Source organism: Prionailurus viverrinus, chromosome B3 (genome assembly GCF_022837055.1).
Source record: "Prionailurus viverrinus isolate Anna chromosome B3, UM_Priviv_1.0, whole genome shotgun sequence".
In the NCBI taxonomy this organism is placed as follows: Eukaryota; Metazoa; Chordata; class Mammalia; order Carnivora; family Felidae; genus Prionailurus; species Prionailurus viverrinus.
The window spans coordinates 34,651,172-34,677,453 of NC_062566.1; the positions used below are offsets into that span (position 1 = coordinate 34,651,172).

At 52.6% G+C, this 26,282-nt stretch overlaps 1 protein-coding gene across 6 annotated transcripts in view; it reads left to right on the forward strand.

Annotated features, from left to right (window-relative positions):
• MEGF11 (multiple EGF like domains 11) overlaps nucleotides 1–26,282 on the forward strand; it is a 356,748-nt gene that overhangs the window by 306,143 nt on the left and 24,323 nt on the right. For all 6 annotated transcript variants that reach the window (XM_047862853.1, XM_047862848.1, XM_047862850.1 and 3 more), the window contains exons 11-14: nucleotides 18,005–18,125; nucleotides 19,107–19,270; nucleotides 20,338–20,440; nucleotides 25,889–26,035. In XM_047862853.1, coding sequence (XP_047718809.1) covers nucleotides 18,005–18,125; nucleotides 19,107–19,270; nucleotides 20,338–20,440; nucleotides 25,889–26,035 — 535 coding nt within the window. The remainder of the gene's footprint in view (nucleotides 1–18,004; nucleotides 18,126–19,106; nucleotides 19,271–20,337; nucleotides 20,441–25,888; nucleotides 26,036–26,282) is intronic.

A 26,282-nucleotide genomic window follows, 5' to 3' on the forward strand; every position in this document is an offset into this window, starting at 1 on the left:
AATCTCTGCTGTGGCCACACATGACTCACCTTTCCTTAAGCACAGTGTCTGCTTTGGAGCCTCTGACTGTGCCTTTTCTCAAGCTTTTCCCTCTTCCTAGAATGCCCTCCCCACTCTCCTTATCTCTATGAAAATCTTTCCCAGCCTTTCAGAGCTAAGATCAAAGGCTGCCTCTTCCATGAAGCCTTCCCTGAATATTCCTTCTTCAGAATTAAGCTCTCCTCTGTTCCCATAGCAGATGGCTCATACTCAGAGTCTGTCTACTCCTCCAGCTGCCTCCCCCTTGGCCCATGTCTAGCATGTGAACATCTTGCTCAACATACTCATTTTGAAATGGATGAAACTTTTGAGAAGAGCAATGAATGCCCTTAAAGCAGAAGTTTCCAGCACTGACTGCTATAGGAAGGAAACTCATGGCATTTCTTGAGAGACCATGCCAGCAGGGCTGAGGCTTGAAAACATCCATTGGTTTCTCTGCAGTTCAGATAAACAGGTAGCTGTAGTGGGACTAGAATAGCTATCACCCAACATCATCTCTGGGTTTGGTTTTTTTTTTGGGGGGGGGGGCGCGGGGAATGGTGTGAGCTTCCTACCTTACGTAATTTTGCATAGCGGTTACCCAGAGACTATGGAGCTAGATTCCCTCATTTCAAATACCAGCTTTGCTGCTTACTAGCTGTGTGACCTTGGGCAGGATGTTTTACCTCTCTGTGCCTCTGTCTTCTCATGTATGAAAGGGAAATAATAATAAAGCCTATTGAATTACTGGGCTGATAGAACTAATTAATACATACACAATAACTAGAATACCTAGTATATCAGTACTCTTTTAACAAGAGTTAGCTTATTATTACCATTATTTTTTCATTAATACTGCTGCTGCTATTGTTGTTATTTACCCCAAGCAGTTCCCTACCTGAAGAGATTGACTGGTCCTGGCCTGAATGCCCTCTTTGGGGGTCCAGGCAGAAAGGGGAGCAAGAGGAAGAGAGTAATTAGTTGAAACTTCCTTCTGGCGAGGAGCTGCAAGGTTGACGGGGCCTCCTGGGTTCCCAAGGGCAGCCACAGAACTGAGAATAGACTTTCTCATCACAGGGGGAGAAGGCTAGCTTCTCAGCCCCTGCACACTTCTCTGCTGACCAGCTTTCCTTAATTAAGGCCTCACCTAAGTGGCCAGCCTGATGAAGCTTCCTCGCCTGCTCTCGGACTAATTGCTGCCACCTTGGCACCTGCAGCGAAAAGCCTGTGCGGTCACCAGAGCTGCAGCGATTGGATTTCCCAGACCTTCTCCCTGCATGGAACCCATGTGTCTGGGAGATAAGGGGCTCTCTGGTCATTGCTCAGTACAGATGCTCCCTTTCAGCTCTGGCTATAATGGGTGTGGGGAGCATGGGAGGCTGGGGAGAGGAACCTGATGTCCCCTCCCATGGGGTCCGGGGCCTATATTTCTCCCCTGGATGACAGAATTTCTATTACCTTAAAGGGCTCATCTATTTATGCTGCAATTTTTTGAAGTCCTGTCTGCTGTTATTGAACCCTGCATGCTGGCGAGGGGAGTGGGCACTCCATCACCCAAATGAACAAACTCGTTTCCACATTTTTCTGCCTTTTCTCTGGGCTGTCAGTAGGTCGTATGCAAACCTCAGCCGCTCTGGCCAGGGAAGGCAGGACAGGGGTGAGAGTTATGAAAATCCAGATCAGTGGAGCAGTGATTGAATTTTCCTCCAAGGTTTTTGGTGTCCTTTAAAGACGTCACTCTCCTCCAGCCCCCACCCCCAAGCTGGACAAAATGTGTGTCTGCCTTTTGTGCAGCTCCTGAGCTGGAACGAGGGAGTGAGGACAGCTGCGGGGCCAGAAGAGAATGTGGACTGAAAAATTACAGCCAGGTGACATGTGTACAATGTGTGTGCCTTTTCTTTTCTAACTGTTTGTTCTTTATCAAACCCAAGGTCTGCAGGCTATTAGCCCTAAGCTTTTCGTGTCCTCCCACCCCACCCCACCCCGCCATTGACTGGTTTCCTAATTATAGTACAAGATTTTCCTGGGTGCTGCACTGCAGATGAGGAATTCACCCTCTAGCTGCCCTGCCCGTGTGAGCAGAGGAACACAGGTAGCGCAAAGTAGCAAAAATGTAAAAATGTAAACGTATACACACCACACTCCAGGACTCAACTCCCAGCTCTGTCATTGCCTGCTGGGTGGCCTTGGCCCAGTTACTTATGCTTCTCCAGCCTTAGTTTTTCATCTATAAAACAGAATAAATAATGGAACTATGTTCTAGTGTTCTCAGGATTGGATTAGATAAATATGTACAATGCTTCGAACAAAGGCTGGAATGTAGCGAATGCTTAGTAAAGTCAAGGTTTCTTATGTGGTTGTATAGAGTTGATACACTGGAGGCAAAGGCATGGACTTTGGGGTCAGACAAGCCTGAGATGGAGTCCCAAGCCTGTCCCTCAGCTCTGTGAACTTAGGTGACGTCCTCAGCCTCTCTGAGCCTCAGTTTCCCATCTGTGAAATGGGTTAATAGTGCCTGCCCTTCAGGGTCAGTGTGAGCACAAAACGGGAATTATTCTTCATCATGGCAGAGTGGGAAGAATGCTGAGCACTTCCCCACCGCACCTTCTTATTTTAAAAAGAAGCAAACAGGTTCAGAGAGGGGAAGTGACTTATCCCCGGTCACACAGCAAATCGTTAGCAGAACTGGGATGGAAGTCAGGTGACACAATTCCCAGTCCGATGCTTTTTCTGCCTTTACCTCCTTCTCCTGAGTTTGCTGTCCCCGAAGCAGACATCAACTGATTTTACCCAGGGCAGAGAGGGGGATAGCAGTTGGGGGAGTGGTCACCAGTGTATTAAACCATGTTGGCAATTAATCCACAGAGCAAAGTAGGGGAAATTGGTTTTATGTCACTAAGGCTGAGTCCAGCCTTCCCCCTCTGGGACCCCGTGGTTTGTGGCTTTATTAGGGAAAACTGCTGACTCTTCTGTTCTAAAAAATAGACGTCCCTCATGTCAGAGCACCCTCTCCCTGCTGGCTTCCTCATGTCTTTATCAGTGCCCTCGTTACTGGGGTCTGGAGCTGGGACTTTGGTCCAGAGCCTGGAGCTCTCTCCATGAAACAGAAGAGGGTGTTGGAGCTGAGGCATCCATGCTTTGAGCATCACCAGTTTTCTTTTCATCCAATTCTCTGGTGTTCCTGGGGTGTCTGCTCCCGCCGGCTCTCGGGCCTGGCCACCCCCCACAGACTCTGGAGAGTTGGCCCAGGCCACGAGTCAGGGATGCTGTCCTGAAAGGTCTAGAGGAAGCAGATGAGCGAGCGGAGCTCTGAGTGACCATGGCACGCCTTAGGCCAGGCCCCCTGCTCTTTGTTCGTCATTTTATGTCATCCTCACGATTACCCTGTAGGTGCAGACTATCAGTATCCCCACTTTGCAGATGAGGAAACCGAGGCTCAGAGAGGTGAAGTAACCTTCCCTAGTTTGTAAGTGGCCACCAGGAGCTGAGCCTCTAGCTGTGTGAACCCAGAGCCTGCACTTTGAGCCACAAACAAAAACTGGAGAGGAGAGGGCTGTGGCTCTGTGGTAAATAAGCAGCTTGGAGACTCCCTCAGGCCTTTTCCTGGGAAAGGGCACAGCCTTGGCAACCTCATTTCTCGTTTCTCGGTGGGAGCCTAGTGCCCTTCCTCGCTTTGTCTTTGAGGGAAGGTAGGCTAGGAGCCTCAGTCTCCCTCCCTTCCTCTGGGGCGGCCCTTCCCAGCTTACCCAGCCGCCTCACATAGCCCCCCTAATGAGGAAAGCAGGGTGGAAAGTGTTAGGGCTATTGCATAGAAGAGGAAACCAAAGTTTGGAGGGGTTCCAGGTCTGGTCCAGGGTGACGTGACTCGTGAGGACATTGAGCTGGACCCAAGGCTTATGGCTCGGGGGCTACACTCGCCTCAGGACAGCTGTGCGGTGAGCGCATCAGAGCTGAGGAGAAGGCCAGCCGGATGCTGACCTGGGCTCTGACCCTGGCTTTGCTGCCACCTCACTATTGGACCAAATCACTTTACCCGTCTGTGCCTTCACTTCATCTTCTACAAAGATAGGTGCTCCCTGCATCCTGGGGCTGCTGTAAAGCTCACAGGAAACACTTCTAGGAAGGACTGGAAGAAGTTCCAGGGTGTGTGTCCCCAGAGACGTGAGGGGGAGCAGTGGGCAGACTGACTCCCTACCAAGCTTACAGGTCTGGAACGAAGGAAGAACCCCCTCTCTTCCTTCCCGCTACCCCTGCCCTCTCTTCCAAGACCCCACCCAGCCTGGCCCCTCCCCGGCCATCTCCCCACTTAGTCATTAGCACCAATAGTCTCATCTGCAGCAGTAATTATGCGCCCCAGGAGGGAAAGGGGTTCCTGGCAGAAGATGTGATTATGTCTGGAAAATGAAAGATGCTGCACGAAAAGGTCATGAATAAATTACTTCAAGGCGGGGCAAATAGGGAACTTAGCAATGGGGGTAAACACAAACAAAAACAAAAACTCAAAAGTTGTCTCCAAAAACACTACCAGATAATTGTTCTCACCTCACCTGAGCGGTCTGAGGAGGGGTGTTCATTCCTGAGACAGGCACAGGGGACCTGGGCAGGGGCACCCCAGCCTGATGGCCCGGATGAGCAGGGGTGGACGGAATGTGAGGGGAGAGAGTGGGAGCAGAGCCGGCGGCGCCCTGTGCACCAGGGCAGGGACACGAGATGAATTCAGCAGGCAAGAGGGAGCCACTGTAGTCTTGAGCAAGGGGAGTGACCAAAGCAGCCCCGTGCTTGACCTCTGCCGCCCCGTACCCTGTGTGAGGCGACAGGGACGTCACTGTCTGAGAGCTCAGCTTATAGTGAGTGCTCAGTGGAAGTTGGTTCCCATCACTCCCTGTGGCTCTTCGGCAGAGGCTGCTTGGTGTAGCGGGGAGGGCGTGGGCTTTGAGCCGAGGGAACCCGCGTTTGAATCTCGCCAACGTGGCAGTGTATAACAGGCCCGCCTCGTATACCTCACTTTGCTCACCTCCCACGGGGAGTACCTTGCAGGATGGTAGTGAGGGGAAACAGAGCATGAAAGTGGCCAGAGCAGGTAAATCTGTTCCTTTCCTTGCGGTCTGCAGTGGCCTGGGCTCTAATGGACCGTGTGTAACACTCAAAATGCCTAAAGCATTTATGGCCCTTCCTCTGGGCCTGGCACTCCTCTAAGAAGATGACATATATTAACTTACTTGAGCTTCACCGCTACCCCTGGAGGAAGGTACTACCACAATCCCCATCTTGCAGACAGGAAGACTGAGATGCAGAGAGGTTAACAGCTTACCCCAGGTTGGTCAACTATACCCCATTAAAGCTGAAAAAGTAAAATGTCCAGGGTTCTGTAAGTGTCAGAGCCAGGACCTAAGCCCAACAGTCAGATTCCAGAGCCCACTGGAACCTCTGTGCCCTGCCTCTTCTTTGGGCAAACCCCAAAGGATCCTCAGCACCCCCCCACCAGGCTAAAACCTTAACCACGGCCACAGGGGTGCTCCAGCCACGGGAGTCAAATTTGGAAGTAGCATCAAACTGGGGAGCAATCAGGCCTCCGTCAGGTAGGACAGGAAGCATCAACGTGACAGGTGGTGGTGTGGATGGAGCCCCGGGTCCCTACCATGACCCCTGTCTGTACCACAGTTCTTCCACGCCAGAATGCTCTCCTGCCCAGCATCTCCTGTGTTCTCACAGCCCTATGGGTGACAAGTCACTGCTGCCATTTTATACACATGGGAACAGGCTCAGCATGGTTACCCATCTTGGCCTTCCCCACTCTCAAGCCCAGCCCTGAGCCGCTCCCCAGGCCAGGGCTGCAGGACAAGCCCCTCCAGCCCGTCTCCCTCTGGGGCCTCGCTCCCCTCTTCTCCCTGGCCTGCAGACCCAGACGGGCTGTGCCCCAGGCTGGAAATTACCATCTCCCTGCCTACGGGGAGGCCACACCTACTCTAGGCTCCCTTCAACCCCGCCCCCAAGCCTCAGGGCCTTACACGGGAGCACCTTCTAGGCCCAAGTTATGTGTAGTGAAGCATTCTTTGAGAAGTTGGCTGAGAAAACCTCTGAGAGCCTGAAAAAATCCATAGGCACCTGCTTTAGAAAGGTGCAGAGAATTAGCAGTCGGGGGATGAGAGGAGTGGACGGTGTGGGTAAGGGCAGCCTCTTCTATCTCCACTCTGTGCCCCCAGAAAAGCTTCTTGAGTTTCAACTGCTGGGCCTTCTTTTTTTTTTTTTTTAATGTTTATTTATTTTGTGATAGAGAGGGCCCACGAACGCACACGTGAGCAGGAGAGAGGGACAGAGCGTCCAAGGCAGGTGCTGCACTGACAGCGGAGAGCCCGACACCGGGCTTGAACTCACAAACCATGAGATCATGACCAGAGCTGAGGTCAGACACTTAACAGAATGAGCCACCCAGGCGCCCCTGCTGGGCTTTCTTTGTAGTCAGGCCTATCACTGCTTTTCTTTAACGACTGACTCTACAGTCCGTAAGCGATTGAATTTGCCTGAGTCTGGGTTTTCAACCTCTCTCAACCAGAAAGGAGTGGCCCAGACCCCTGCCTTTGGGGGAGGAGGGTTCCTAAAATAGGCTGGAACACTAAATCGCTTACCTGCTGTTGGACCCACCTTTGTCTTCAGGGCACAGTTTGGAGCCTGGCACCCGAGGCCTTTCTGGGCTGGGCCGGTCTGACCGCCAGGCGCCTGTCCTACCCACCGCCCCTCAGCCCCAGTGTTCCAGCAGATCCTAACAGATCACCTTGCCCTGGAGACCCCCTCAGCTACGTATGGCCCTGCCACTGTGCCTCTGTCCAATGTGCCACCTCCCCCGGATGCCCTTGCTGTCCATCCTCCTGGCCGAACCCGGCCTGTGCAGGAACCAGCCTCAGCTGGGTTTCTGCCTCTTTGTACAGCCTCCTTGCTCGCTTCCCACTGGAACGAAACCACTCCATATTGTGGGCTGGCCCACCCGCTCTGGTGGCCCACTGTGGATATTTCTGTCCTCTCTACTAGACAGCTGCCGGGGTAGGGGGCAGGTCTGTCCAATTCATCCCTTTGTCTCTGCCCTTTTCCCCACCCTGCTTCCTTCCTAACCCTGGCCCCTCCCGGGACTGGCACAGTCTCCTGCACAGAGTGGGAGCGGTAGCTATTCGTTGAATAAATGTATGGGTCATTTAGAAGCATCCCCTTGGGGCGCCTGGGTGGCTCAGTGGGTTGAGCCTCCAACTTCAGCTCAGGCCACGATCTCACAGTTTGCAGGTTAAGCCCCACATCCGGCTCTGTGCTGACTGCTCGGAGCCCGGAGCCTGCTTCAGATTCTGTGTCTCCCTCTCTCTCTGCCCCTCCCCTGCTCACGCTCTGCTCTCTCTCTCTCTCTCTCTCTCTATCAAAAATAAAAACAAAACATTAAAAAAAAAGAAAAAAGCATCCCCTAAGTCGTGAATAGTCCACATTTTCCTTGGACCCTGGTAAACACCCCCATCAGAATCTGTAGGATCCTCTGTTTCCCATAATCTGGTTCCCATCTGGGACATTATCACTATTGAGACTCTAGCTGTTCAGGCCACTGCCCTGGGCCCATACCACCCAGCCACCACCTCAGAGGATCTAGGCCCTGCAATACACACACACACACACACACACACACACACCCCTCATGTGTCCAGTCCCTCACGTGGATCCAGCGTGTCCACACCATACAGTCCATACTCAGAGCTACCTGAACAAATCATCCTTGGGTCTCTAGGGCCAGGATTGGCCCAAATGTCCGACGTGCAGATGCTAAGCTTATACCGCAGCTGCCCCACCACTGGTACAGAGCACGCCGACACCAAACTCACGCACTGCATGGACCATGCATGGTGGCCCCAAGAAGCTACCATCCAAATCAGGACCCTGGGACAGCAGGCATAAATCCTGTCCCTCGCGGGCTCTTCAACACATGCAGAGCACATGTGCATCTAGTACATGCAGGGCCCACGTGTAATATTCACATGACATGCATCAGGAGTGTATACGCACACACGTGCACACACACACACACATACAGGCTCCCCAGAAACAGTCTGCAGAACATCTGAAGTAGGGTGGTGGCCCTCCGGTACTAGTCTCATCTTGGGCCCCCCGCCCCACTGTGTTCTGCAAACTCTTTCCTCGAAGCTCATGGAGACCTCTCCTTGATGCTCCACCATAGGCTCTCCCCGCAGTTCAGAAGCAGTGTTCTCCTGGCGCTTTCTAAAACCACTAAGGAACTCCAAAAAATCTGATGCGGAGTGATTGGGGCCATAAGGCTGTCAGGGCTTGTCCAGGGACTCTCGAAGCTTCGGGCCCAGTCTTTGTAGGGAAGCCTTGTCCTGTTCTCAGGGGAGAACTGATCCTGTAGGGGAGGCCCTGATCCTCTGTGTCTGGAGTCATCCCCACCCCCAGACCCTCAGCACAGGACACAGGAGGAGGAGCAGGGACGGGGAGATGAGGCCAAGAGCAGGAAAGCGAAGCAGTCTTAGAAAGCGAGGCCTTCCCACTGAGGGCTGAGGCCCTCCGCGTGCGGCAGGCTGACGGCATGCTCAGTCGCCAGCAGTGCTGTCACCATCATCGTCACTGTAGCCAGCGCTGTCTCTTTCAGAGGATACACGCCATTTGATGGGTGTCGCCTCACTCCCCATGCTCTCTCGCTCATGGGGCCTGTTCTCTGTCTTTCCACCATCTTAGCTTTATTCCTCCAAGTTTTAAAGACTTTGGGGCTTTAAGAGTTTCCCGACACGAGATACAAATGCCCCCTAAGACCGCCCCCTGGAAGTTGCTAGTAGCCATCAGCATACATTTAATAACGTGTAGGAAGGCACCAGCACGCAGTAGGTGCTCGGGACATTTGGGTCCCCAGTATCTCCAGCCTGTCTGCAGCCAAGGTGGCTGGGTCGAGGGGAGAGCTTGGTCCGAGGGATCTGTTGGCCCCTTTCCCACAGTGACTTAGGGCAGATTGACCCCTCCAGCCTGGGTTTGGCTTCTCTCTAGGGTGGTTCTCTCTCGAGGGAGGTAATTCCTTTCCTGCAGGGCTATTATAAGAACAGAAGGGGACAGAGGACATCAAGCACCTGCTATGGGCTGGCACCAAGGGAGCAGTCTGTCCTGAGACAGTAGGTCAGCCCCATCTGTAGGGGTGCAGGGGTGTGGACAGTGGTGAGGACCAGAGTCCTGCCTGCACCTACTCCCCATCTCTGGGGGCTGCCCACTATGCTTGTAAGAACTCTGCAGGGCTCTTAGACTTGGGAGTCACCTGGCAAGATACAGAGACCTCTGATGAGGGCTCTATGAGCTCTTGTTAGCCTGTGATGCCTTCTCTGATCTCAGAAGAGACTCTTCAGGAGGAACCAGTTGGAGAAGGGGAGGGGACTTACTGATAGGACAAGGACAGCAATGCAGACCAGAAGAGAAACTTTGTTTTACCAAGACAGCAAGCAGCTGAGTCTCCAGGAGGACCTCCTGGTCTTGCAGCCAGTAAGTGGCATGGCTTTAACTTGAGCCCAAATGTCCTTCCTTGACCACACTCACAACTGCTCAGGTCTCTGTAATATCTTGGTATCTGTTTGGGAACCATTAGAAGGTGTCTGTGCTCCTTCAGAGAAGACTTGTGAGGGGGTCAGAGTTATATAGCACATTTGTGCAGATGAGAAAAAGGCATCCCTTTCTCCAGACATTCTACTGACATCTGCCAGAAAATTGATGTAATATATACCCAAACTGATGACTGTCCTGTGAGCGGCACCTCTAGAGTTGTGCAGTGTGTTGCCTGCACAGCTGTACAGAGCAGCCTCAGGTCACTAACAGCTAACTCATTTTGGACAGACATAGGGCTTCCAGGCCTAATCTTCAGCCCTTTTCCACCCATCCCCCTTGGGAGCCAGACAGAATGACCCTGGGTGTTACCCCCTCAGCATGGGAAGGCAGGGATGGGAATGGATGTGATAAGTGACCTCCATCCCTCTGTCCCTCTCATCTCTTTGACCCTCTGCTCCTCATGCCTTATGCAGAGTTTCTTTTCCCCAACATGTATCCGCTGTCAGTTGCTGCTTTATCAGTGACACACTAATTAGGTCCAGTGAGGTTTGCTCTGCATTGGAGAGCCCTCCGTGGTTGGCGTTCGGTCCGAGCTGTTCTCTATTTGCCTTGTGAGCCACGTGTCATTCTTTCTCCCTAGAAAATTATAAATGAGGCTCCCTATCTGGGAGTCCCACTGCCTGAGCGTTGGAGCCGGGGGTGGTGATGACTGAGAAGGGTGGGCAGGGAGAGAGCCAGCAGCCCAGGTCTGGGACTTTGCTTGGCAAACGTGGCCACCCGCCTGGCAGGGGGCCTTGGAAAGAACCAAGCGGACTCCACATGTGTGCTGCTGGCATTGACATGACGTTAGACATCAAGATCAGCCTGCACTGGTGGCCGTGAACCTCCAGGGGTGGCAGGGGAGGGGGAGGAACAGGAGCAACCAGAAGATCGGGGAGACCACTAAAGGCTGCCTGCAGAACGTTGTGGGGATGTAGGAAGGGGACTAACCTCCACTCTTCTCATGCCACTGCCTCACCCCGTGCTGTACCCTGCTCCAGCCACTAGAGGGTAAATTCCATGAGGGGGGGGACAATCTCTGTGCCACTCTTGGTGTGTCCCCCAGCCTAGCACAGTGTCTGACATGTGCTCATGCTTGAAAACCATTTCCGGAACGACCGAACTAAGTCAGTACATGTGCACTGAGCATCGAGTGTGAGTGAGGGTCTGTGCTAAGGGCTGGAGCTTACAATCCAGTGAATGAGAGCTGATTTTTTTTTTTTAATTCATTACGATTGCAGCTAGTGCCACAAAGGAGCCGGTGACAGGGACCCCTGCTCTGAAGTAGGGGGTTGGGGGGAGGCTCAAGAATATGGTAGGGGCTGAATAGGACCTTAGGTCGCATCTAGTCCGGTGTCATCATTGATGAGACCCGGGGCCTGTCATGGTGCCTGGCCTGTATAGGAGGTGTTTGGCAAAGTTCTGTGGACTGGATGGATGGACGAATGAGGCCACGTTGCCATGAGCTGGTGCTTTTGCCTTACTTCAATCCATGCATTCTGACCCTAGATGCAAGGGCCGTCTCTTACCTAAACCATCTGTAGCTCTCCAACAAGAAGACATGTGGGTCAGGGTGGCTTCCCTGACTGGCTCTCCCAGAGTCCTCTCTGCTGAGCTCCCATAGGCTGGCAGGAGCATATACCCACCACCCTGGCCTGGATCTAGAGAGCCCAGCTCCACTCCGTTTACACTGCCTCCCACCCCCAGAACATATTTAAAGGGACCCAGAGATGAACTTGCAACATCGCCTCCCTCTTTTGTGGGAGGCAGAGTCAACCACTTTCCATCCCCCTCCTCCTCCCTCTCCAAAAAATACTCATTAACCTCTGGCCCGTTGCAGGGAAAACGGATGAGCCATACCAGAAGCCCAGCTGCTGATTAATTTTCCCAAACAGGGCCAAACTACAAAGCAGCGTATTGCAGGGGAGAAAATTCAATAAAGAGCATTTGAAACAAATTTAATAGAACATGTAACTCATTACCCACCGGGGTCTGGGCCTGTGCCGCCACATTGTGCAAGAAGGCAGGTAGAAGGTGTAGGGGAGATTTGCATCTCTTCAGCAACCAGCTCCAGGGGTTCCATTCCACCGGTAGCTCTTTCAAATCAAGTTCAAGATGTTAATAGCCAATGCTGCATCTATAATTAACAGGCCTTTGGATGAGAGGAGGTGTTCACATCCATCGTCCATTCACAGAGTGGAGCCGCTGAGCAGGGCTGGCAGGCTTCCCCCAGCAGAAGCTGGAACCTCGGGGGGTCTGTCCCTGTGGGAGGTGGAGGGCTCCCTTTCTGGGGCTGGGGGTGTGGGCTGTGCAGAGGGGAGATGGGGATGGGGAAGAATGTAAGAATGCTCAGGCATCAATTTCCAGGTGCTGAGAAAGACTCCAAGCATCGGGGCCTCAGCAGGCAGCCCTTCCTCAAGGTCAGGGCCATGTGTTCCGGATGCTCTGTGCTTCGGTGGTGAGTGTGCTGTCAGTATGAGCAGGGGCAGCGTAGGCTCTCCTAGACTTTCACCACAGCTAGGCTATTAGCATCCTGTGCTTGTAATGGGTGCCAAGAGATTGAGTTTGAAACCCATCCCTGCTTCTCATTGGCTGTGTGGCCTTGGGCAAGTCATGTTCCCTCTCTTGGCTTCAGTTTCCTTAACCTGTAAAACAAGACAGCTGGACCAAGTGATTCCCAGAGTCCTTCCAACTCTGGTACGACGGGCTGTCCCCTCATTGTTATGAATGGTGTGTGGTCAGGCCCAGACCATGCATGAGCAGAGTAGGTGGCCACCTGGCCCGTGTGATTCTTAGAGCCCCAGGAGGACTCCCCAGCCCTGGGCCTCTGTTCCTACCATTCCTCCGTCCTTTGGGCTAAGACCCCTACTGCAGGCAAGAAAATGTTCAGAGAGTCAGAGCTGAAGGGCCCTTAGAGACAATTCAGCCGGTGGTTCCCCGCTAGATGTTTGAAAAGGCTGCAGCAGGTTGCCAAGAGGGGTTTTGAACATTTCACAGAGCCTACAGGCAATATTCCATTACCTGCGATGAAGCTAACTAGAACACCGAGGTTTTTCTTTTGCTTTTAATTAGAATTAAATTAACTCTATGTGATATCTCAGGTTACAGTGCGCTCATCAGAAGCTCTGATTGGTTGCAGGTGACATCACTGGAATTTCTGGGTCATGGTTGGTGGACAAGATGCTGCCACCAGAGTCACGTGGCATGTGGTCACTGGCCACATTCCACCTGCTCAATACGTGACTGGCCTTAGATACCAACCCAGAATATCGCCAGTGCCTTTCAAATTGAAGGGGCTTTGTAGGGGGAGGATACCAACAAGGGTCCTTGGTGGCAAGAAGTTGGGGAGACGGATTGATTTTAATAACGACATATAATTGATAGGGAAACCAAGACCTATATATGACCCAGCATGAACGTGGGTCAATCAGAAGAGAACACTGTCTTCTGGCAGTAAGAGATGTGCTGGATGGAGATCTTGGGGAACAGCCTCAATACAGGGCCTCAGGGTGCTCTTGATGAAGGAGTGAGGGTGTAAGTGCCAAGATCTGTGAGGCATGAGAGGTGCCAAACGCAGTCTCCCCAACTTTACCTCTGATGTGAGCTCACAAGCCTGGCCTCTTGTCCTCTCCTTTTCCCCGGAGTGTGAAAAGATCAACAGATGTGGATTCAGGGCTGGTCTAGACCAGGCACTGGGCCGGGGGACAGGGAGCCGAGAGGACGCAGTCTGGCAGCCAGTCCCCTGAGCGTTGGCCCACAGCTCCACAGCGTTGGTCTCAGCTCCGCCTCGTGGCCCTCTGACTTATAGTCTCCTTTTCATGAGAGCCATGGGTTTGATCATCTTTACCATCCTGTTCAGGTCAGGGGGTCTTGTCTCCCTGAGCAGGTGCACTGGAGGCCAGCAGGGTAATTTTGTAGCTGCGCTTCTCACCCTCAGCCTGGCCGGGCAGGCTTTGGGCAGGGAGTGGCAGGGTATGGCTTGGAACCATAGACCAGGATCTGGCCTGGCTTTCCCTTTTCACAAGAGCCCCCAGAAAAGGCCAGCTTCGGCGTGGTAACGTGGCCAGCCTCAGACCAGACACTATTCTGCTTCGTGTGTGTGATGGGAGCCACAGAACCTGGGCCCAACAGGTCCCGTCACTCATTTGTTCAACATGATAGATACCTGTACTCTATGCCAGGTGCTGAGCTACAGACACTGGGGCAGCCCAGACAGATAAGAGCCCTGTTGTCATGAAACTTTCAGTCTCACTGGGGGAGCAGACAGCAAATAAGTGGACAGGTAAACACATCTGCAGCCAAGAGTGTGCCTGTGTGGACGCTGCCTGGGAGTTGCCCAAAGGCAGACACTGGGTCTCAGCATCCTGAGGGCCCCTGGAGCCCACTGCCGGGCTGGCTTAGAGTTGTCCCCTCGTAGCGAACATTTGTTGAATTGCCTGGCATGAGAGAGAAAGCATATGGAAGGTGCCCAGTCCTTCTGGTTGTCCACAGTAGAAGCCAGCATGTACCCACAAACATCTCATTTCAATTAAACAACATTTATTGAGGGCTCATTATGTACCAACAGGCTCTCAAGCCCTGAGAATCTAAACATGAATAAAATCAGATCCCCGTCTCCCTGAGCTCACAGCCCAGGGCAGACGCAAGCACAGTGGCTGTGTATGTACCCATTCCCACTAGAGCAGGACTGGGGACGGAAGGTAGCAAGAGGAAAAGGATTTCTACCCAGACCCACCCAGGCAGGTAAACAGATACCCCTAGACATCCACACATGCACGCGCGCATGCGCACACACACACACGCACACACTCACAGGTGTATACACTGACTACCTAAGCACATATAGATACAAATACTGACCCTGTAGGCTCAGACCTGCCTCACAGGCCATCATGATTAAAGCCTGTTAGTGGTCCCCCAATCTGGGGAGGTGTGTGGGTGAGAGAATGGCCTGCGTGTTGGGAGGTCGTACCTGGGGCACCTTGGGAATCACCCCGCCTTAGCCAGCCTCCCCGGCCTGCCCGGAGGTGGGCGGGGCTGTTAGGGCTAAATCTGAGAAATTAGGCTGATGATTGGCTTGCAGTAAATGTCAATCCCCAGAGACAGCCAATCAATTCTAGAGCAGGCCTGACCCTCCGCTCAGTGGCCGGAAGTAGGGAACTGGACGAAAACTTTAGTACGTGTGCTTCTGAAGGAGTTTGAGCCAAGTGGGGGTCAGGACAGAATGGGTGGAAGAAGGGGAGTGCTCGGAGTTAGGCGTGCCAGGCTCACATCCCTTTGGTGCAGAACTCTGTACTTTAGAAACTGCTCGCTGCTCTGTTTGGACTTTTTGCCTTTACGAGCTAACAAATGCAAAGTGTTGGGAGGCGCTCCTGGCACATAGTAGCCCCTCCTCAGTGAGAGGTCAATCTGTCCGCCCAGACCATGCCCCTGGTGTGTCGCGATAAAATTTCTGGCCTGCTTCAGCCATGAGGAAGAGAACTGGGGACACAGCCTACAGGAGGAGGGAGAAGGTGAACCCGGGGGCATGAAGTCAGGATTCCTGCCCCTGTGAGCACCAGCCTTCTTCGCTGCACAGGGCCCAGCATTGTTCACTGACTGAGAGATGATCCCTTTTCCATAGTGGCCTTCTGCCAGAACCTTGGAGGGTTTTGTGTATTCTTTCCACGGGAGAGATTCCTTTGCAGTAATAAGAGCTTTTATAGCGATTTCTACCTGCCAGCCGCTGTTCTACTTCAAATGTAACGAATTTGATCCTCTTGACAATCATTATGAGGTAGGGATATTATTTCTCCCATTTTACAGATGCAAGAACTGAGTCCCAGAGCGGTTTAGCAAATTGTGCGAGGTCACGCAGTAAGTGCTGGAAATAGGATGGCACCAGAGTCCATTCTCGAACCACCGGGCTCTGCCGCCTCTCTGGAAGGAACGTCTGATTCTCCTTCCTCCCTCCCTGCCTTCTCCTTCATCCTCACTAATACACCAGGGGTGGGGGGTGCAGAATAAGTCACTGACCCTCTCTGAGTCTCCATTTCCTTCTCTGGGAAGAAGAAAGTCCTCTTGGCCCGGCAACCTCAAGCTGTCAATATCCCTGCATGGGTTTCACTGTGAGAAAATGGGTGCCCTGGTGCAGCCTTTTGGGGAGCAAACATTTCAAGCTGGGCATTCTGTATCTTGCCCCCTGGAATAGAGCCAGGATGGAAAGTCCTCTCTGAGCCCCATCAACAGACCCACAGCTGGGCTCACAGGCCCCTGGAGGCCTCTTGGGAGGACTGGGGCCGGGGACACTAATGAGGATACCAGGAGAGAAACCCCTCTCCCTTAAAGTAAATTCATGCAGAGAAACTCATAAGCTGTGCGTGCAATTTGCACATGGGCCAAGACCCTCAGAGCTTAAATATATTCCTGGGGGCTATTTATAGTCTTGGAAAAATTAGAGCTTTCTGGGTAATGGGAGTGCTGCAGACTCCAGCTGGTCAGGGCCTGCCAGGGACTGGCAAGGGAAAATGTGGGAACCATGGAGACTTCTGGTGAAGGACTCCAACCTCTAATGAGCACATGCTCAGAGCAGACAGGCTCCTGAGTGTGGAAGGCATGTCCCAAAGAGCTCAGGGAAGAAAGCCCAAACCCCCTTACCTGCCGTTCAAGGCTCCCAGCTCCCCTTTAAATATCCCCCTCACCGCTCCCTACACAAACTCTTCCAGCAGTTACCCCTAGAAAATTCTCAGCTCTCACACTCCTCTGCACTCTTGTCCACACTCTTCCTGCCTGGATTGCCTGTACCTGGCTCTTCTCCGGCACATTGAATGCTCTCACCCCTCAAGGCCTGTGAAGTCCCCATTCCTGGTCGCCCCCTGCCCTGAACCCTTCACTGGAATGAATAGCCCACCCATGGAGGCCTGGTATAGTGGACGCTGTAGCGTGCCCCTCAGATTCAGCTTTCGGGTCTGAGGCACCCCTTCTTCCCCAGCTTCGGGAAACAGTGGCTCCCGACTGCGTCCCTCTCCAGAAACTGCCCTCAGTCAGAGGGTGCCGATTCCTATGAAATCATGCCTCCTTCCCCGGAGCAGTGGATGTCCGATGCTGGGTGGGGGATGTAAAGGCTCTCCCTCCCCTTCCCCTGCTTGGATATCTCTAAGGGCCATCCCAGCTCCAGAGCTGTCTGGCAGATCAGCAGAGATCATTGTTGACTGCAACTCAGGGCCGTTTCTCCCCTACCCAGTCCTGCTTCCCTTACTCCTCATGGGGACCCTTCTCAAGAGCTCACTAATTTCCATCTCGGAGGATGCTTTCTGGGGAAGCCAGTTTAGGATGCCTGGTAACAGAATGGTTAGGCAGCCGGCCCTGGTTCAAGTAGAGATCAGCTGTTCTTAGTACCATGGCTGGGGCAGAGTTACCTAACTTCTCCGTATGATTGCTGTATCTATAAAACAGGAATGACGCTGAGGCAATAAATAGTCTCCTGCGAGTCTTGTGAGGATCAAATGAGAGGATGTATGCATGTGCCTGATACTGAGAAAGCACTCAGTAAACATTAACTATTACTGTCTACATTTAACTTCTCTGAGGTTGAGGTAAATGGAGATTAGAGTCCTGTTATCTGTGTCATGGGGTTCTTGGCGAGACTCAACTAATATTGAAAGGCAAAGGGTTACATTCTGTCCTGCTGTGACCTAATACAGACTCAGGGGTCAAGTTCCATGGGGGCTTTCCCCATCTGGAGCTGTAGTCTGGAAGCCTGACCCCTCCCCCAACCAGTGACAATCCCTGTTACCTATCACTGCTGTAACAAATTACCACACATTTAGTGGCTTAAGACAACACAGATTTATTATCTTACAGTCCTGTAGGTCAGGTGTGGGTCTCATTGGATTAAAGTCAAGGTCTGCAGGCTGTGTTCCTTTTTGGAGGTTCTAGGGGAGAATCTGATTCCTGCTCATTCAGGAAAGTTGGTAGAATTCAGTTCCTAGGGTTGTAGGACTCAGGTCCCCATTTTCTTGCTGGCTCTAAAATGAGGGTTGATCCTGTCTTCCGGAGGCCAGTGCATTCCTTGGCTGTGTTCCCTTTCTTCCAACCAGGTGACAGGCAGGTGGGGGAGTTCCTATGGCATAGCTCTCTGATCTTCTTTAGTCATCTTCCACTTTTAAGGACTCATGTGATTAGTTGGGTCCACCTGCATAATCTAGAATATTCTCCTTACCTCAAGGTCCTTAATCACATCTGCAAAGTCCCCTTTACCAGGTAAAGTAACATTCACAGATTCCAGGGATTAGAACATGAACATCTTTTATGGGGGCAAGAGGGGAGGGCATTATTCTCCCTACCACAGCCAACCAGCACAGGACAACTCTGATCCAGAATTCACCTCCTCTTCTTCCAGGGAGAGGTCTGTGCAGTTCCATGTGCCACGGGGACCTACGGCCCCAACTGCTCGTCCGTCTGTACCTGTAACAACGGTGGTACCTGCTCCCCCGTGGATGGCTCCTGCACCTGCAAGGAAGGTGATGTGCCTTCTTTTCCAGTCCCACCCTCCTCAGATGTGCACACTGCCCGAGTGGGCTGCCAAGCTGAGGAGTCTGGGCTGTTCCTGCCCCATCCACCCACATGCAGAGTCAGGGAGTTTATTTGTCAGGTTCCAGCCAAGGAAACCCATGCCAGGGACTTCAATAGCAGGAATGTAATAGAGGGGATTAGTTACAGTGGTGTTACAATCGCTGGGGTAGCATACAAAGGAAGGCAGGCTGACCAGAGATGAGAAGCTGAGAGAGGAGTTTCCACCACTCCTGGAGGGGAAGGACAGATGGAGGAAGTGGAATTCTAGAGCCTGGGAGTGAGGGCCACTGGGTGGGAGCTGGCACGTGGATAGAGGGGTTGCGTGACAGTGCTGGAGCACGGTGGAGACCCAGCCATCATCAGAGGCCCTGCCTGCAGCAGAGAAAGGGGACAAGGTACGTGACGTCTCTCCTGCTCCCTTACTGCGGTCTGTGGGCCAGGTCACCCACTGTGAAGCCCATCTGGGAGCCAGCCGAGGGAGAACCTGGGGTATGTGGCAGCAGGGATCAGCCCCCTGTGACACAGATCAGAGCAGGGAGGGGGAGAAATGGATCTGAGAGCCAGCAGACCAGAGACCAGCCTCAGAATGGGAAACCAGCTTGTCCTGGAAAAAAAGGGCCCTAAAATAAGCTGCCGGATTCCATCCTGGGCAGAAAATAGCCCTCCCCATCTCAGCCGGTTCCCTGTCCCAGGGGGGATCAAGCGCTTACAGCACGGGCAGTGAGAACTGGGAGGCGGGAGACCTGGGTTCTCCCCCCAGCTCTCCTAATAGCCGTGCTGTGTTTCTGAGCAGACTCCAGGTGGAATGTGTCTTCTCACCCAGCAATCAGAGAAACAAAGGGTTAGGTGGCAGGGGCCCGGCTGAGACAGGGGGCAGAAGGCCGTGCTGGGCCCAGATGGAGCGGTGACAGCCCTGTCCCTCCCCGCAGGGTGGCAAGGCCTGGACTGCACCCTGCCATGTCCCAGCGGGACGTGGGGCCTGGACTGCAATGAGAGCTGTACATGTGCCAACGGGGCAGCCTGCAGCCCCGCCGATGGCTCCTGCTCCTGTGCCCCCGGCTGGCTCGGAGACACCTGCGAACTGCCCTGCCCGGTGAGCGCCCGGGGCCGGGAAGGACCGGGTGTGCCCAGCAGCCCCTCTCACCCTTTCCCTGCGGTCGTTCTGTCCACAGAGGTGTGCAGACAAGAGCCCTGGACTAGGTGGTGGGACACGTGGGTTCAGGGCTCAGCCCTAGTTCTAACCTCTGTGGCCACTTTCCTGCTTTGGGACCTCAGCCCTTTCCTCTAGAAAATGGCAGATCTTTGGCAGATGGAGTGCCGTGGCATCACTTCCCCCTTGCTGTGCTTGGTTAACATTATTAATTGTCTCTGGCACATTTCCCTGAGCCCATGCGCAGCCTCAGAATCCTTCATAACCCACTGCTACAGGACAGCCATTACTAACCCCTCGGGGTTGCTGTTCCTCAATAATTTTATGATCAGGGTATGGGAGGACAAAACCAAACACTCTTCAGCAATAACCACCCAGACTTAATCACTGGATCTTAGTCTAAGATACGGAATAAGTTAAACCAACCACCATGTGATATTGTTGAATGAGGCCTACAGTCCTGGGTTCAGATGCTGACTTCGCCACATCCTAACTATGTGACCTCGAACACATTACTTCGCCTTTCTGACCCTATTTCCCATCTTTAACTTGTGAATGTAATGGAACCATCCCAAAGGTATGCTGTGAGGATTGAGAGAAATGAGTGATAGAAGGCTCTTGACACCTAATGAACATGCAACAAAAGTCGGTTGGTACCTTCTTGCCTAGGAATAAATAATAGATCAGTCATTCTTCACATGGGATCGATGCATTGTGATTTGCAAAGCGCATTCTCATTTACAAATTTGTGTTAATGATCATTAACTACATCCTTTCGAGCTTGACCATCGAGAACCCCACATTTCTGTGAATGCAGCCAAAGAATGATTTGGAGTGACCTCGTGGCCATGTCGATCACCAGTTATAAAAAGTGCTCCCACTGCGCCCCGGCCACAGTCTCTTTGCATCCCCATGGGCAGTGGCTCAGTTTTGTCATCAAAATCCAACAGAAGTGTATGAACCTCTGGGAGTCTAGGTCTGGTCATTTCTCCCTCCCCTTCTCTCCACAGGATGGCACATTTGGGCTAAACTGCAGTGAGCGTTGTGACTGCAGCCATGCGGACGGCTGCGATCCTGTCACAGGCCACTGCTGCTGCCTGGCCGGATGGACAGGTAACTGCCCCCTGCCTCGCCACCACCCAAGGCCTGTGAAACTAGGTCTTTGGGGTTCTACTTCTCTTGACGGTTCTTTTTCACTTCTTCTTGCTCCTTACATATGCACCTTTTCCTTATCTCCTCTGGGCCCCACTTCTCCATTCCATACAATTCAAGCAGACAAATTATTGAACATCTATTATGTGCAGGCTTCATTCTGAAGGTCAGGAACATACCAGTAAGAAATCAGACAAAGGTTGAACACATGGTGGGTGTAGGTGCTGAATCTGTATTCACAAGGGTTTGGTAGGGAGGGGGACGGGGACCTTCCGCTTAGCTCCGGCTCATATTCCTGGTCCAAAATGTATCCTTCAGTCTGCTTCCCAGACACAGAGCAAATCCATCCCATTGCCATGATCCTGGTCCTCCAGGCACCATCTCCCAGCTGGCCCTGCCTTGGCCTTCTACTTGCTCTCTCTGGGCCACCCCTCTTGCCCAGCTGCATCCGTTATGCATATGGTGGCCCAAGTGAACTTCTTAAAACACAGCTGCATTCATACTAGCCCCTGCTCAAGAGTCCTCAGTGGCTTCGCCTGGCGCTTACATAAAATCCAAATTCCTTACAGTGGCCCAGGGTCCGTACGATCTGGCCCCCGCCCACCTCCGCCACCTCCCTTTTGCCTCCCCCCCCCCCTCCCGTCTACTACCCTGGAGCATTTGGACCGACCACTCTCCTGACTCCAAGCCTTTGTACGCGCCTTCTTTCTGCCTGGGTCACTCTTTCCTTTTCTCTTCACCTGATAACGGCCTTCCCCTTACAACAGGCCAAGACTACATCAGAGCCCCTTTTATTAATTCTCATAATATCCCACACTCTTCTTTTTGCCGTATTTGGCTCACTCGACACTGAACCTGTATCAGAGTATTTATTATTCAGCTCCCCAGCTAGACCATCAGCTCCCTGGAGGCAGGGCCTTGTTCATCGCTGTATCCACCGCTTGCCACCCACTGAGAGACAGAGGCCATGTTGGTCAGGAACACAGACCTGGAGCCAGACTGCCTGGGTTTGTGACCTTGGGCAAGTCCTTTAACCTCTCGGGGTCCTGAATTATCCATCTATGAAATGCAGATAATTCTAATCCTCCCGGTTGCAGGGTCATTTTGAAGTTTAAATGAGTGAATACTTGAAAGTGCTAAATGTGCATGGCACTGTGCTCAATAAACGTAACGCATGAATATAGGAAGTGCCTCATCATGCTGTGCTGCGGGAATGAAGTCGGTCCCAAGGTGGTGGACAGAGGAAGAAAGGCAGGCGTTGCTGGCAGTGTAGGCCTTCAGATAATAATTCATACCAGGTTGCTGACCAGCAGAAAGCCAAGGACATCGCTTCCTCTGCAGCATCTCTGACCTGGCTCCTCTGCCCTGCCCCTTGGTACGGAGTGAGACTCCACCCTAGTTACTGGCACCCCAGATGCCTAGCTGGAGCCAAGTGGAAATCCACTTTAATTTTTCATTGCCTTGATTTCAAGCGAGCTGGTAAGATTTTAATGATATCTAGTGCTTAAAAATTCTGTCTTTGATGGACAACTTTTCAGCAAGGCCTCTGCTGTTCTAAAGCTAATTTCTCCAAATGCGGCCCTGAAGTCATTTCAAAGGAGTGATTGATGTCCTGAGGTTTGTCATGGAAAAGGGGACCGAGGAAGGATAAGGAGGGGGATGGGGTGTAGGTCCCGGACACACACTCAGTGAACCCTCCCCACCCACACCTGCCCCAAGAAGTCTCTCCCTGACTTCCCAGCTCCTGGCTCATTGCTCATGCTTGGACTCAATACCGGTTTTGCTCTGCCCTAAGTATGTGCATGTCTTCCCCCTGCCTGCATAAGCCCGACTCTTTTGGCAAGTGCCATCACATCTAGTTCCCCTTGGCCTGTACCTAGTCGGTGTTTATTAAATGCTTATTGAAGTAAGTTGAAAGAAGGTGGGCTATAACCATATATGGGTTTTCCCCTTGAAGCGAAGGAGACCTTCAAGATGATCTACTGTAACCTCTCAGATTACAGATGAGGAGAGGGAGTTGTCCAAGGTCTCAGAACGTTAGTGCCAATAGGATGGGGACACAGGATTGCATTGTAAGAAGGAATCATCTATTCATTCAATTAGCATTTATTGACTCAAGCAATCACCATAGTCCTTACTTGGCAACTACCATGTACCCAGCACTGTGTCAGGCCTAGCAGTAAACAGCAAAATTCAATAAAGCAGTAGTTCCTGCATACCTGTTATGTACCTGACACTGTGCTGGGCACGGGAGAAGCAAAGATAACCAAGATGGCGTCCTGTCCATTAGGAGCACCAAATAAGGAGGGTCAGAAGTGTCAATAAGCCATGCTCCCTTCACATTGCTGCCAGGGGAGACGAGCCTTATGTACGAAACATTCAAATAATAGGCAGGGACAAAGCTGTAGGCCACTGACTTTCAAAGAGATGCTTGAATCCCTGGGTAGACATCTAGGAAGGCTTCCTGCAGAAGGACCCTAAGCAGACCTTGGAGGGTGCGGGCTGCTGAGTCGCTGCTGGCCTCGTGGCATGAATTTGAGGTCACAGTACATGAATTGTTTGCCTGGCTTTACCCATCAGTATAGATGAAGAGGGGGTCCTGAAAAATACAGCAGGGAAGGACCTCTAAGGGAGATTATTATCCCTATTCAACTACTGGGAACACAAGGCCTAGATAGCATAACTGATGAAGCTGTGCATTTTCAGACGCTGTAACTGGAGACCCTCCCACCAGGCCAAGGATTTGCTCCTTTGGCCCTCCAATAGAACTGGGACACTCCACACAGGGGCAAACCCTGGGCCCTTCTCCCCACTCAGATCCCAGCGTCTCGAGCTCCAGAGAGTTCTTAGGACCTAGAAAAACCTCCAACAGGGGCCCCACTCCCACAGAACCAGGCTGTGATATCAAAGTTGCCAGATCCTGAAACCCAGTGGGCCCTTGCTGACACCTGCCGTCCGCATAATCACCTTGCACTGAGAGCCACCTCAGGCCCCAAGAAGGAGGACCCCTTCTTGACATGAAAACATGTTGAGGATCCCACACATGAGAGTAGCTGTACTTTTAATATCCATTGATTGGGAGAACGCACAATAGCCACAAGCTGCCACGGATTCAAGGGTGCTTTTGTGTTTATTAATCACAGCAGTATCCGCATACGGTTTCAGGAAAGAGCAGTGTTATGTGTGACCCGTGTGCCTTGGTCAGCCTACAAAAAGCCCTTGAGGCACCGATGGGATCAGAGGCCGCCGTCGGGCAGCAGAGCTCTGCCTTAGTCCCGGTGGGCCTCCCGGGAACAGCAGAGTCCCTCGGCCCACAGTCTGATCCTGGGTTTCCAACAGAAGATTCCTTGGAGCAGGTCACAGGTTTCGTGTGCCTCGAGAAGGGGAAACTTGAAGCAGTAGCCAAAGCTTTGAACAGCTTCGTGGCCCTGCCTTCCCCAGGCTCCCCTTCAGTCAGTCAATCCGTGGGGTTGGTCCAGGGTCAGCCTCTTGAGCCCTTGAAACCGCACCGGGAGAGGCCTCCATCAAGGGGTGGAGTGTGCTGGCCAGATTCCCCCGCGCCACGAAGAGGCCTCATTTCCAGGAGAGCAGCATCGGAAACCCTTGCCCTGCTGGCAAATTGAGATGTCACAGGGAGGGGGGTGAAGGAGGGAGTGTATGCACTGGACTAGACAGGCACCGGAGGGTGAATAAGGCCTGTCATATCCCCTCACTCTCCGCTCTCTCTGGCTGTTCAGTCCTCCCTCCCTCCCTCCCCTTCCCATGGGCACAGGGGGGCCTCTGCAATTCCAGCCTGCCTCCAAATTGGTCCCACTGCTCTCCTCGTGCTAGGGCTGGCTCTCGTCACTGGGCCTGAGAGTCTTCCTCCCTCTCTCTTTCTCTTTCTCGCAACCCCTGTCCCTAGAACAAGGCAGACATGATCTTTAAGCTAATTCTGTTCTTCTCTGAGCCTCTGATACTCACCATCCAAAGCCACGCCAGTTTCCTGGGGCCCACACCCATCTGTTCACCTAATGCATGTCAGACTGGAAGTCTTTCTGCCTGAGAGGAAACCCCACCTCTCAGCTGGGGCCTCGGGCCTTTTAAAATTCATTCTTAGCCTTTGGGCTGCCATCATCTCAGTAACTTATTTGCTCTGTCTGCACTCAAGAAGACCAGGTAGGCCTTCCTCCTCTTTCTTTCTTTTTTTTTTTTTTTTAATTTTTTTTTTTAACGTTTATTTTTGAGACAGAGAGAGATAGAGCATGAATGGGGGAGGGTCAGAGAGAGAGAGGGAGACACAGAATCGGAAACAGGCTCCAGGCTCTGAGCCATCAGCCCAGAGCCCGACGTGGGGCTCGAACTCACGGACCGCGAGATCGTGACCTGGCTGAAGTCGGATGCTTAACCAACTGCGCCACCCAGGCACCCCCCTCCTCTTTTTTTTTATTTTTTTTAATTTTTTTATTATTTTTTTTAACGTTTATTTTTGAGACAGAGAGAGATAGAGCATGAACAGGGGAGGGTCAGAGAGAGAGAGAGGGAGACACAAAATCTGAAACAGGCTCCAGGCTCTGAGCTGTCAGCACAGAGCCCGACGCAGGGCTCGAACCCACGAACTGTGAGATTGTGACCTGAGCTGAGGTCGGACGCTTAGCCGACTGAGCCACCCAGGCACCCCTCCTCCTCTTTCTTAATAGAATACATCATAGCGTAGAGAAAACATCGGAGTGTGTCACATATAGTAAAACCTCATTTTGCAAAGTGTTGGTTTCTATTACAAACATGTGTGCACATATGATATGAAATCCACTTTGCACCGAGGGCTGTGGTCAAATGGATCTGAAAAGACCCCACCCACTGTCTGAGCCCTCACCCTAGGGCTGGTTGTCTGGGACCCAAAGAACCAGTGGCTCCTGGGCCGACATGGCCACTAGGCAGGGAGCTCACTCGTGGCTCGTGCAGCCCTGCCCCGTAACAGCATTCACCTGCCCCAGAGTTGGTTTCTCTCAAGCCTAACCTTGGATACCAGCTAAGATGTCAAAGATGAGGGTGGTCCTTCATGACCTGGTCCCTTCTTGGTCCCATAATCCCATCTCTTGCCATACCTCGTTTTGCACTTTATGGTCCAGCCACGTTATGCTGTGTTTTCTTTCAAGGCACGATTCTCTCTCCTGCCTCCTACGCTTTGCACAGAGGGTTTCCTTTACCTGGTAAATCCCTCCTTGGCCATTAGGACTTAGTTTGGGCATCTCCTCTTCCTGGAAGCCCTCCCTAGACCAGCCAAGTCTAGATAGGAGTTTTCCTCTGCACTCCCAGATACACTGTGCTCACCTCCACCCCTTTATTCTGCATGGCGCCCCTTCCCATCATCCTTCCTTCTGCCTTCACTCCTCTTACCACTGACCTGAGTCTGCCTCTGGCCCACAGGCATCCGCTGTGACAGCATGTGTCCACCTGGTCGCTGGGGCCCCAACTGCTCCGTCTCCTGCAGCTGTGAGAACGGTGGCTCCTGCTCCCCAGAGGACGGGAGTTGCGAGTGTGCCCCTGGCTTCCGAGGACCCTTGTGCCAGAGAAGTAAGATGGCTCACCCTCTCCACCCCTTCCCTGTTGGAACTAGTCCTGGCCTGAGAGGGGCTAGGGTCTCAGAGTCAGCCCCCATCAAACCTCTCCCTCTAGTCCCCTCTCTCCCTGCACTGGCTTTTCTGTCCCTAAGTTCAGGGCCCAGCCTGGCTCCTCAGTGGAAACAGGACCAGACCACAGCTCCTCTCTGCAGAAGGGGGTGGGCCCTCGAAGGTGTGGGGTGGAGACAGCTCTCCGCATA